Consider the following 13,643-nt stretch of genomic DNA (forward strand, 5'->3'; position numbering starts at 1 on the left):
AGTATAAACAGAAGTCCATAACCAGTACAGACCTGTGTATCATCTTCACCCTTCACATTTCTTCTTTCTTACAAGACCATAATACTTCTATTGAAGCAGAATAGAATGACTGCTGATATTTGCTTGAAATGAAGTCACTGCCATTGGGCAGTGGAATAGTATTCATTATTCCAAGGTGGGAACTCACCAACTGCCTTTAATTCCCCCTATATAACAGAGACTTGAGGGTTCTACAGATTCACAAGTAACTTTTTTACACCGAGGACATGCTTTCTTGTCACCTATTTATGGTACATCCATGGATGTTGTATTCTCAGTCCTGTCCGAGTATTGGGTATGCTTACTTAGCTGCAAATCTTTTCCATCCATCATTAAAAATCCATCCCATTGGTCTGTATTTCCAATGCTTTTTTAGTTATCCCACGAGGACTATTTTAACAGGATCCAATTTATATGATTTTTGCAATATGAACAGTGCCCAAAATCATTACTGACAAAAATCATTGATAAACTGAAGCAGAACCTTACTGAAGCCATGTGACTTTGCCAGAATGCTCCTACAGCAGCTTTTCAAAACTGCACGCTAAAAAAGCAGGAAGGATAGAAAACCCAGCTCAGTATTTAGAAGGAAAACACACTGCAAAGAGTTGTAGGTAAACAAAAACTAAATGATACCATTTGGGTAGGAAAAAGAACAGTCATTACTACAGACTGTAGCAGCACTCAGAAGAGAGAAGCACAAGAACTAAATGTTTCAAACCTTCATATTGCTCCCATTTACATCTGCTGTCAAGACATCCTGATTTATTCCTTGTTTCCCCTAGTTAGTGGCCCAACATCAGCACCTTTCTCTTTTTAAAAACAATGCAGGAATGTTTCATTTATTATTATTATTTATTTATTTTTTGCCCCTAGACTCCCAGTGAATGTCTCAGACCCAATATTCTTTCTTACAAATTGCTGCAAAGAAGTGCATGGTAATCTGTTTATTTCATTAGAAACATTCCTGTTTATTTAAAAAACCTGTTTCAAACACCAGCTTGAAGTTCATTAATTCCCTACATTTTCCACCTATTTAATATATTCTATGCTGGCTTAATATTCTTCCAGATTTAAACAAAAATTAATGGAATAAAAACATCTAATACAAAACCCTATCATTATCAGCTAAGCTGATAAACTCATCAAGTGGATTTTTCATGAACTCTTACAACTCATATTATCTCCTTTATTTCCTGCACCACAGGCACCGTGACACTGCTAAACAGCAGCTCAGGTTACCAGGCCCAGTATCATCCAGCTGCTTTAATTTACTATTTTAAAATACTGAGACATAAGACTGAGCGAGAGGGATGGAAATAACGCATGTGTTACAACTGGAAAATCAAGCCAAATGACTGAAGTTACAATTTCAAAGATTACTGTGGTGTTCGTTACTTTAAAGTGATGCCTATAAAACTTCCTAGCAACTGTGGGAGAGATGACATTTTCAAGCTCTATTTCCTATCCAAAGTCTTCAGGCTGCCAGAAGATAGATTGTTTCCCCTGCGGTAATGCTAGAAACACACAAACAGAACTTTAAAAGTAGCAGTTCTTTTCCACCGTTGCGCTGGCAGAGATCCAAAGCTAAAACTCTTACAGGATCCAATATACTTAAATAGCCGTTCCGTTAATAGGATGAATAAGATCCCTTCTTCCAAAAGTTGGCACTGCTACAGATACTTACCAATTAAGCCCGTAATTCTAAAAATCTCTAAGAATGACAGTTCTGAAATTGCATTTCATTATAGCAATTTTACTTCTCCTAATTTGTACAGAATACAAAAGTTTTGTGAATTTTTCTGGAGTAGATACAGAAATCAGATTCTCCCCACACTGAGAACGTCCTCCACACTGTCTCACATCATGCATCTGCTTTTTCTAGGTTGCAAAGTATTGCAAAAGCACAGAAAGTGGCAAAGCAGCCCACACAGCTCTGACCTTTTGTGCAAGTTGATGAACAATCATCTGTTTTTTAAGAGCATCTTTTACCATCAGCCGTGCTGGCATGAAAACAGAAGTTTTATTCAGGAAGATGTCCTGAATATAACTATACACAGTGGTAGCATAAGAAATTCTTCATGAAAGTGGTCTTTAGCAACACGAGAGCACAGAAATAGAAGAGAGAGAAGCTAGCTTTTTAGGCTGTGGGCCTCTGTATACCACAAAAATTGCAACAAAATCCTATAAACCTAAGTCATGGCAAAACCACAACCTCTGTTCCAGAGGCTTTCCATATGAAGACAAGTGCAGAAAAGACAGGTTAGTTACTTAGGGCAACTATCAAATATGCACTGCCTGCATGCATTCTGCTGTTTACCTATTTTCCATGTGTGAGATTCTGAATTCTGACCTGAAAGCCACCTCTGGACTTAATCATTTTGCTACCAATAATCTTACAGAGAAACAAGAAGCAAGTGCAAACAGCCTTTCATCTCTTCCTCAGCTGAGAACGCAGATCTTTGGAAATGATAGCAGCAGAAATCTGCAATGATGTGCTTTTCAACACACAGCTGGCCATGAGCAGGAGGAACTCAGCTCCTCAGCCACCTGCAAGTCCTCAGCACTGGCACATTGCGCCTGCTCGAGGTTCTGGCCAGCTCATAATGAGCAGGACAGTACTCTATCTCAGGGCTGCAGATAGCAAAGACCTGGCTATACTACTGTGAACCAGCAGGGGCTCCCAAAACAGCTCCTTCTGTTACACCAGGTACTTCAACTCCTAACAAAATATGAAGAAATAAAACTCCCATCAAAACTCCAGGATAAACTTGATTTTAATTACACTCCCGCTCAGTTCATATAGATGACCTTAGGCTGTTCAGTATGTCTCACACGGCTTTCTGTCCCACTCTCAAAGAGACAGGTTTCTGAGACTATCATTTAACAAGAAATACAAAGAAAGTTTTGGTTTTATTCTTCTATCACTGGGCAGCTATTCCCAGCATTGTGCTTCCTTCCTCCCTGTGCTGCTGCTTCTTAATGCTGTATCAAGTTAGATAATCACTCAATTATAGCAGCCCCAAATTAACTTCACTAAATATTAAGTAAAGGCTGAAGACCTTCAGCTAAGTCAACGTTTCTTCTCAACAGTCTGTGTCTACACAGAAAACACAATAACAGTTCTCAAATGAAGCTACCCCAAAGAGCTTGGTGCCATGTCTTCAAAAACATTTATCTTTCCCCATTTCCACATTTGCCCAATAGGCATATATTATTGTACATTAAAAAAAAATAATAATAAAAACTGCCCAAAAACTTTCCCCAAGTCAGAAGGGATGAGAAGGAACTAAAACACTGCTGGAAAATTCTGCTGCTTAAGAGAAAACATCAAAAAAGTACATAAGGCAGCTGCAGCTTTCATAGTCCATCTGATCAGATGAATCAACTTCTCATCATACGGCATTTTTTGCACCAGAAATCAATGTGTGGACTGTCACCAAAGAAGCTGGTAATAACAGTCTAAAGGGTTTTTTACAGACGTCTTACAAAAACTAGAACAAAAGAAAGGGAAGACATACCATTTTAGCATATCTACTAAAAGTAAAAAGAAGGTTACAATATAAAGTCAGAAACTATGAAATCAGGAATAATATTTTTGGTTTTCTGTACCTTTTTATTTTTGACTTGGCTTATTTTTATGACAAACTAACACTTCAGAGATAAAAAAAAGGAAACCGAACCCTATAAAATAATGTATGATGTACCTCCAGTAAAGGAAAGAAAATGCTAAAGAAACTGTTAGTTATAGCCACTAGAATTAATGAGACTGTATTCAAACTGAGATAAGTGCAAAAGAAAGTTACCAGGTAATAATCTGCATGGGCAAAGTAGAGAAATCCACTTCTCCCAATCAATAATAACAACTTGGCTATTAGGGTTAACAACAGTAAAGCATAGAGGAGACAACTGCAATATCTAAATGCACTCAAGAGAATAAATGCAACAAGGGAAATTCAAGTATTGCAACTAAAAGATGAAATAGGCTCAATGGTAAACATGAGGGAACAGGTATTAAATTTAACTTAAATCATAGCAAGTTTTCTAGCCCTCAGAATAGTGATGCTTAGGCTGGTCAAAAATAGCAAAAGGGTTTGGCAACAGGTTCCTGCAAGCACCAAACACATGAGGTAAAATGCTGGAATATTAAAGCAGAGCAATTTAGTGCTTTGTGATAGGATAATCATGGAAAAAGCAGTTTTTAATGCACTTAAGTTGATGAATGTTTTTCTGCTCCCAAAACTTTTTGAGTCTGTTCATTAGCATTTCATTCAAGAAATTCATTATATACCAACTGTTTTGATTATTCATTACACAATACAATGAGTTTGCAATGGTGATAACAGCTCCAAAGTCTACTGCTTTCTTGTTGCAGTTTTAGTGATAATTTCATACCAAATTAGTATGAAAGTCCAATAATTATTAAAACTCTATGTGTCTGGGTCAATATACAGTTGCTCTGCTTTCACTTTCAATAGTGAACAACTTTCTTCCCATTGCAAAGAGCCTATAATTAACAATTCTATGGAAAAAAAATCAGTAACTATATTATGTATTTTGTTCACTTAAGGGAAAAAAAAAGACTCCTTACTCTTCGTATCCAGCTGAGCACGATACTTTTCAAATCCTTTGAGCCGAACTCGTTCTCCCAAGAGCTGAAGAAACTCTTCAAAGGCTGGACCTGCTGATTCGTTATTGTACATTTCCTCTTCTGTGCTCTGCCCAGCTTTGCAGTACATGATACCCACCTTAAGTTGGTAACTCAACTGCAAAGAGAGAAAAACAAAAGTTCTGTATGTATGACAAGTGACATATTAACTTATTTACTGAATCCACTTCAGACTGTTTTTTATTAATCCCTTAATAAAAAAAGAAAGAAACACCAATAATCAGTCCAATTTCCAAAAGCTTTCACTGAAGTTCCTTATTTTCTGGAAGAAGACACTTTAGCTAGCAAATGGTGCATGTCTTACACCGAGACACGTGATTAGGAGGTATCAGCTGAAAAACATCAGAAACTTGATTTGCACTCTTCAGCTTGGTACTGTAGCTGCTGTTCTATGCTAAACCTCCCACAAAGAAAGCCAGGGCACAACACTCACTGATTTCTGTAAACCAGTGATAAAATCAACAGTCTCTCATTTTAAAGAAAAGAGAAATTATTCACCGATTAGTGCATTCAACTATTAAACATGTTTAAAGAGGAAACTGCATTCATTGGCAGTAACAAAACAACTAAATAACCCAGCAGAAACTAACCATGCGAAAGCAACCCATTTTTTAATCCCGTTGCAATTTTAATCCTTCAACACTTACTATTCCCACTGATACCAAACTGATGCATACATAAAAGGGACTATAACTGCATCTTTTATGTCTGGACTACAGAAGAAGTCAGAGATTGAAAGAAAACAGTGCTAACAGCCACTTACTGACGCTTCCGTAAATGATTTCACATGCAGGAAATCTGAGTGACTGAGTGCAAAAGAGCTTCAGAGTTTGTGCATGTAGTGATACTACATAATAATTGTGGAGAAAGTAATTTCTTCTCTTAAATTAGCCTTTTTTTCAAAACTCACATTTCAAAAAAACATAAAGCATATCTGTCAGAACAGAATCTGAAGAACAGCTAAGAAAACCATCAGGAGATTCACAGGTATACGCTATAGTTCAGTGTGAAATGCTAACAGGTATTTGCAAAGCCACTGACAGGAAACTTATCTGAATATGCCGTGATTTGCTCTGAAACTTCCTGTAATAGGTCACGAGACAACATGTTGGAACTTGCAGAGGTGATGTGGACAAACATAAATCAGCTAAAATTTGTTAATTTTAACTTATTATTTTTTACAGTGGGACATTTTCAAAGCCCTCAGAATTGGTTCCATTCTTTCTCTAAACGAAACACATTTTAAAATTTAAAATTAAAGAAGAAAAAAAAATTAAAAGCACAATACTACCTAAAATGAATGGTGACAAAGTATCAGAAAACAAGCAAGGAAAGTAGAACGGTATAAGCTTAGTTACACCTGATGGAGAAATCAAGCACATGTAATGAGTCTCAGTTCTGGGCCACCTATGAAACATTCTTTCTTTTATCCTCTGATACAAGAACTACTATCATTTTATCTTCTAAATATGTCTAATTCCTTTTGTGAAAATACAAGTACAGCTTATTCATTACTTATGAAATATCTATTACTTATTACTTATCAATCTCTTACTTGTGGAAGAAACACTCACAGGCCAACTTCCAAAAATACAAGCACACTTCCCACGTTATCAGCAGAGGCCCTGACAGGCTATTCAGGAACACCCACTGTTCAGATATGTGCTGTCCTTTCCTGAGGGAAACCCGATGGGTGAAGGTGTTTCTTGGAACCACAATGCTTTTGTTGTTCTGCTAATTGCAAGCTTCTAGAAATTTCACTCAAATCAGGACTAAGAAAACTATCCTAACCAAGCGCACCTACGCTATTTAACTCTCAATTTCTGATAAAGGAAAGATTTTCCAGAGCATAAACATAAAAGGGATCCTCTACTAGTGGAAGCAATGAAAAAGCTGCCCCTTTGTATGCTTGAAAAGGTCAGCATGATGAATTAAGGACCATGCTGAAAAAGTACAATACCTTATCAAATTTGCTGAACTAAAAACAAAACCAACAAAATTCCTAAGGGCAATACAAGCTGCTATAGAAAAATAAAGCTCTGCTGGAAGAATAACAATCAGTACCCTTACAACTTCTTCTAAATCTAGGGTCTTTCAGAAGTATAACTCAAAATAAGAAAGGAGTTGAAGGAAGAACTACAGTGTGGTAAAGCTTTTGGAGAAGCAGCTTCATTTTAATAATCTAGAAGTATTCCCATATATAAATGTGGTAAAGAAGTGCAGTTTCAGTATTTATCCAACACTCTGAAAGACAGCAGAAAGCACATCTCAGATTTAACCAGTCAGCAACTTTATAATATAAATACAGAATTACATTAAAAGCCAAGTGACACAGCACAACATTTCCATAAATTCTGATTGGAATAGATCAGCAACTGTCCTGAGATTTTTAAATCATATTTGAATGCGAACCTGAAGTGACTATAAACTACACATTCAAGAAAATTAGTGGATGCTAATTAGTCAGAAAGGTACCACTGCCATACCGAATGATTGGATTGCTCCTTATACAGAACCATTCAAAAGAATGCATTTTAATAACACCAGTAAAAAGAACAGCTAGGTGAGAGTAATGTGAGCTGTATGTAAAGAACAGCAGATGTTACACTGACATTAACAATCTGAGGGAAGTAACAGACATGGAACTTGACATAAAACACTCGTACAAGAACTGGGGCAAGAAGTGCTCCTTGCCTCTGCAGTGTATCTCTGTTCTGATCCTGGACATCATATTCAGTTCAGACATCTACTTTCTTAAGATTCTGAAAGATTAGTAGAAACAGAACTCAGCCTTAAAAAAATATACAAAATTCAGAGAAAATACGCTGCAGAACCTTGAAAGGTGCAATCTGTTTAGTTTACCATAAACAAGACCAACAGATTATTTAATCACTGCATGTGAAAACCTTTGCTAAAAAAAAACACTAAAAACCTCACACCAAAATTACTCAAGATGCAGCAGAGAAAAATATCAGAAGAAAAGCCCAGAAACTGAAAGAAGATGGATATAAATAACTGCAAACTCGTAAATATGAAAGCTAACAATTGCTTTAAAAAATCTCACTCGAATTGATAGCCTAGCTTAATCAAAACTGCCAAATATGTTTTATTAAAGCATACAAATTTGTCTCAAGTGAGGGGTTATTGGGTAAAATTAACCAAAGTCAAGCTATGGTCACCTTATAGTCTTAACTCTTAGCAAAGCCTCCCATTTGCTACATCAAATAGGCACCTGTTCATGTAGTAATGAAACACTTGTGACACACACAGCAAGAAAAAGTGATAAACAGTCTGTGTACCTAATTAGTGGAGCAGCTGTTACCCAAATTTGTTTTAGCTTGGAATTGATAAAAATGCAGCTTCTAATTAGCACAGAGCGTGCTTATCTTTTTCTGTTGGAAGTGTCAAACTGCTTCATTACCACAAAAACAGAAAGATACTTTGATGTAGAGAGTACATTTTTAACTATCACCTGCCCTTAATGATTTTCAAAGGTTTATTAAATAGGAAAAAATAAAAAAAATCAACCCTATACTACAACATAGTGCAGGCTGTAATGACTTACAGCACTCGGGTATTTTCATATTCGACTTTTGTAACTTTCTGAAGTAATTTTGCTGAAGAGCTTTTCTAATTAGGAATTCAATACAAATATTTTCACAGTGTATTTAAATTATCATTACTATTATTATTATTTTCCCTTGAAGATTTTCAATATTATTTCAGATTTGAGGCTCTTGGCTGGCATTTCCATAAGGACCTTATATTAGAATCCAGCAGATCATTTCTGGAGTCATCTTGGATTAAATTCCACCATTATTTCCATTGCTGAAAAAGGAAACTTTGGGAAGAGACAGAGATATCCCTGGTTCAAATCGCCTGACAAACCTGATTCTGGACAGATTTAGGTTCAAGGAATAAATCATTAAGACCAAATATGCTTTTGTAAACACTGCTCTAATACCCTTCAGAGAAATACTTCAAACTTATTAGTTTCTGACTGTGTGAAAACAGGAAGTTATACTGAATTTAAATTCCTAAAAATTCCTTTTTTCTTTCAGCATGCTTTTTAGTAAGCTCATCACTCCTCATCTTAAGACACCTGTTGGCTCATCATAGTGTCCTTCCAAGGAGCCACTAATCCGGGATGCTCAGCATCAACCCAATTTCTTCCGCACATCATAGCATGCTCTTTCTGAAATAAGTGAGCATGCAAAACTAACTAGGGGGCAGAAAGTTTAGCTTTTCTTCCAGTAGGTATTTGAGGATTCTCTATCTTGCACAGAGCAGCTGACCAAATAACAATGGTAGTCACCAATATTTTTAGAATAGCCACACTCTCCCCTTTGTGGTGCAGATAATTCAATCTTTTTCTATTATAGAATGTCTACATTTCAATGCCAGACTGGCAGCAAGAAGAAATACTAACAGATTCCAGTTCTACGCAAAAAAGGCTGATCATAAGCAGCAAAAAAGACCAGAAGACCCAGAAGACAGACACCAACTGACTCAGTATTCAAAATAGAGCTGTTAAACGTCACTGTCCAGATTTTTAATAATAAAATTCATTTTACACACAGACCTTCATTTTGCTAGGTCTAAGCTACATATCTAATAAATCTTGGTTCCATTTTAAAAGAGAACAGGGGGCTACCACCCAACTGAAAATCATCTGCATGAAGAGGTTTAGAATATTTTGTCATGTAATTTGTTTCAGAAAGGCAAAAAGACCCACAGGCTGCGCACTATTGTAACTATTGTGCCAAATACAACATTACTATATTACAACAAATCATTCGACGACTGTGGAGATTTCTATTTTCATTATAATAGCAATAACAAAGCCAGAGGACAACAACTCTCTCTGCTCCATATTTGAAAGACAATCACTTAATCTCTTATAACGTAAATTAAAATGGACAACTGCTATAACATTACTATAAAATGTTAGCATATTTCATGCAGTGAGCTTGATTTCACTAAAACCAAATCTTTAGCAAAACTAGGGGGAAAAGACACACAACTCTCCCCATGGACAAACTTTAAGGGGAATTTTAATAAACTCATTTGAATCACTTAAAACTGTAGGTAGTTTTGCAGTTTAAGACATTCTTCAACTTTGTACTCACCCCTTGTTCATCCAGCTTCATAAGCTGTTCTGTGACTTTAGGAGTGTTGAAGGCCAGCCGTAGGCAATGAATATTCAGCTCAGGAACCACATACTCAAGCACTTCTTTTAGGGGAAGTCCTCTAGCTGTGCAGTGCTTTGCAGTTGAAGGAATAGCATCTTCCAGCACAGAGCCTCTTAATGTCATAAGCTAAATGTGGAGAACAAAAATAGCTTGCATGTTGAATTATGCACAGAATCAAGGCTCATTAGCAAGAGCACTGGAGTAAAATGTACTTTTCTATGATTCTCGATGGAGTGTGAGTACATTGGGTACTTCATGTTGCATGAAACACACACCAACATGCAAAATGTCTCCCATCCTGATAGCTAACAGTATTCAGAATATTTCAAATTATTCAAAATTCTTTAAAGATTTTGATTTTAGAAAGAAGTATTACTTGGAAAAGATTATGAGTAATATTTCCAGTGGAATATTTTTAAGTATAAAAGTATGCTCCTCAGGTCTAACCACTGCCACACAGGAAACTGAAAGAAGAGATTTTCCTACTCTTTGCTTGTTTGCAGTTACTGGAGATGTACAGCTTTCTCAAACTTTAATCAAAATAACCTTCAAATTTTACTTCAGGACATTATAGAATTATTAATTCACTGACATACTCATTTGTATTCTTTGTAATGTAAGCTGTGGTATACCCTTTGTTAGGAAATCCCTGCTTTGTACGTAAGGAGGAGACAGAAATCTATCCACGTGGAAAGGAAAAAAACACCACATCCACACCCCATATGATTTTGCCTGATCCTTTCCAGTTTCTTTTAACATCACTCCTGAATGGCTTACCTCACTGGTTCTGAAAATGATTCGGTAGTTGTACTGAGGTCCGTTTTCTTTGATTTCCTCTGGTTTTTCTCTTCTTATGCTCACAGCTACTGGACCAAGGTTCTCATCTGCCCCAAAATAGTTCCAGTGTTCTTGCATATTAAAAACACACAACACAGATAAAAATCAGTCTTACTTTCCCAGTTGTATTTTCATGCTGAGTTGTCACAATTGGAAACAAATTGCCAATTGCACTGCAATCAGTTCTGGTACCAGGATTTTGTTGTCATTCCACTTTCTAAAGAGCTCAATTTACACAAAAAAATCTGAAATTCAGAGTTGCATTTTCACAAATAGAACTAAAATAGGATACACATCTTACATTGGTGCTTGAAGTCAAATCCATGCTATTCACACTGACCTAAATTTTCCTCCTTAAAATATAAAAACCAGGGAGCCAAACACAGCCAAGTGAGAAACTCACAACTCCATACTAAAAATGTGAGCAGCAGACAGTTGTACCCAAAAGACTTAAGTTACTTATTTTTGTATCAAAAAGAAAAAGCAAGAGATAGTCTTACAAGTTACTGAAAAAGTGAAAAGCTGAAGAAGCAAGAAGCTGAAGTCTTGTTTACACTCAAAATGAAAACACAGAGACATAAAGAATAACATAACTATTTAACAGCTAAGTGTTCAGAGTTGAGACTAAAACTAACATAGCTGTGGTGATGGCAGAAAGAACACAGGGTTGGAGAAATCGCTCACTAGCTGAGTAGTGGATTTTTGATTTATGTTTTTGTATTTATTTAATTATAAATGTGTAAAGCCAAACCTACGTATCCTGTCTGATGATGGAAGTACATCACTGTGAATTCAACAGCCTATAAATGAAGCTGCGCATATTTCAACAACTGAATTTAAAAACACAATATCTGAAAATTCAAGGGAATGTCAAAAAATAGAAGTCAAGCATTTTACAAGAAAGAAGTCCTACATCATCCCGTCCCATATGCTGCATGCCTGCATATATGAATGAATTTATATGGGCACAAAAATGGAAATGTAGAGCTATCTGAAATTTCAGCACTTGAAAGAAGAAATGTGAAATTCCCTGGAATGATAACAAGAAAGGAAATCTAACCATACTGTCTGTACCATCATATACAGATTATTTGTTATTCATAAAAGAACCAAAATGAATTACTACTTCAACAGCATTCTGATATGAGCTGTTCTGCAGGGCTAAAGTGCAAAATATTTGAATATCACCATCAAGAACTGCATCTGCAGATGTACTAAAAACAGATAGCAAAACACGCTCCTTCCAATGTGAAAGGCAGTTATTTTACCAAAGAATAAATCATTATCTTAAAAACCTGAGTGCATTTTTTATTTTTACTTTTTAATTTTTTTAATTAGCCATACTGATTTTTGTTATACTTTTCTCCAACAGATTCCACACTTTTCCAGTAGGTTCTCTGTCCTTGTGAAGCCATGCATGCCCTACAATTACACCTTTATTTTCACAGAGCAGCTGTTCATCCCTGAGGTTCTCTAAATGATCATCCTGTCTTTTGTTGGTGTCTTCCATCTAAAGATTTCAGAGCATACAAGACCCAAAAGAAAGCAAGTGTGCTTTCTACCGAATTCCTCTAAGTCCTTGAGAGCCAATACCCTGCACAGAGATAATTAATGTTCAAAATTCTTTTTCTATCCTATAGGTTAACCTGTAAATATTGTCATAAGTCTTGAGCGACTGCATTAGTAGTAAGTTAGAAAATCAGGAATAAGTTAAAGCATACGCATTAGCCTAATGAAATCATATCACTCCACTGATAAAAGCCTTATAGATGCCTCAGAGAATTTCTATTGTTTAAAAATCCAAGACAACTTATTAGCATCCTATACTTTTTTACCCCAGGATGTTTATAACTCATCAGTTCATGGCAGGGAGAGGGAAGAGTAAATACCAAGAATACAAGAGCAACCTTCCACCTGAGACAAATTTTCCTCCAGAACACTTCTCAGCTTCCAATACCTGAGCAAGCTTGGCTATCTCCACCCTAACTTGGCTTGGTGGATTAAAAACATTGCATGATATATATGTACCTGTACTTACACAACAAAAAACGTTAGAGAAACAAAGGTAAGTTGTTAACACCTACTAAAATAGTCCAAAAATTACACTAGAGTCTCTTTTTCATCTAACAACCACATAAAAATACCTGTACAGAATAACCTATTCCTTCCATGTAATTAATAGATTCCAGCCAAGCCACCAGGAGCATCTCACCAAATTACCTTGAAATTAAAATGGACCAAATCTGTGAAACTACTTTCATTCAGTAACTCATTTATTTATTTATTTATTTAAAAGACAAAAAGATTAAAAGGGCCTAATGCCTTGACTAGCAGATTCTACACAAGCCACCCTTCTTCACTGTTGGTGATATTCATAACAGAGATGCAACCTGCTCTTCAAATAAAGAAGTTTCTGCATCATCTCTTGTTTCATGTTACAGAAAACTGCCAATTACAACTGATTTTACTTGATTTTTTGTTCCTCAGACCCTACTTGATTTTTTATCTCAATCACACCTCTGGGGGAAGGATTGTAGGAAAAGAAAAATGGTTTTGGTATTTTTATAACTGTGGGGTTTTGGCATATATCTAACATAGGAGAGTTTATTATAACAATGTTTCTGTTTGGTATGTAGATTGAACTGTCCTATCACATTTTGAGAAAACAAAAGGACTGGTATGAGGAAGAGGCAAGAATAAAGCCTTATTTTTAGTGCTGAAACACTGCTCATCAGGTCAGATACAACACAAAGCTTCACTGCTTGCTGCTGACTGCAAAACTCTGACCAGAGCAGTGAGGTATCAGGTGGTATCAGAGAGAGAAGATGAGAAAGAAACTGCAGACAAAGCTCTCTAAGCTCAGGCTCTCCCCTCCAAACATACTTCATCCTGTACCGTGCATCTGG

General features: G+C 36.2%; 1 protein-coding gene across 13 annotated transcripts in view; it reads right to left on the reverse strand.

Moving 5' to 3' along the window:
* SIPA1L1 (signal induced proliferation associated 1 like 1) overlaps positions 1 to 13,643 on the reverse strand; it is a 203,085-nt gene that overhangs the window by 49,396 nt on the left and 140,046 nt on the right. For all 13 annotated transcript variants that reach the window (XM_015864668.2, XM_015864666.2, XM_015864677.2 and 10 more), the window contains 3 exons: positions 10,678 to 10,808; positions 9,838 to 10,026; positions 4,631 to 4,805 (listed from right to left, as the gene is read on the reverse strand). In XM_015864668.2, the coding sequence (XP_015720154.1) occupies positions 4,631 to 4,805; positions 9,838 to 10,026; positions 10,678 to 10,808 (495 nt within the window). The remainder of the gene's footprint in view (positions 1 to 4,630; positions 4,806 to 9,837; positions 10,027 to 10,677; positions 10,809 to 13,643) is intronic.

The sequence above is a fragment of the Coturnix japonica genome, chromosome 5, assembly GCF_001577835.2.
Source record: "Coturnix japonica isolate 7356 chromosome 5, Coturnix japonica 2.1, whole genome shotgun sequence".
NCBI classification, from domain to species: domain Eukaryota; kingdom Metazoa; phylum Chordata; class Aves; order Galliformes; family Phasianidae; genus Coturnix; species Coturnix japonica.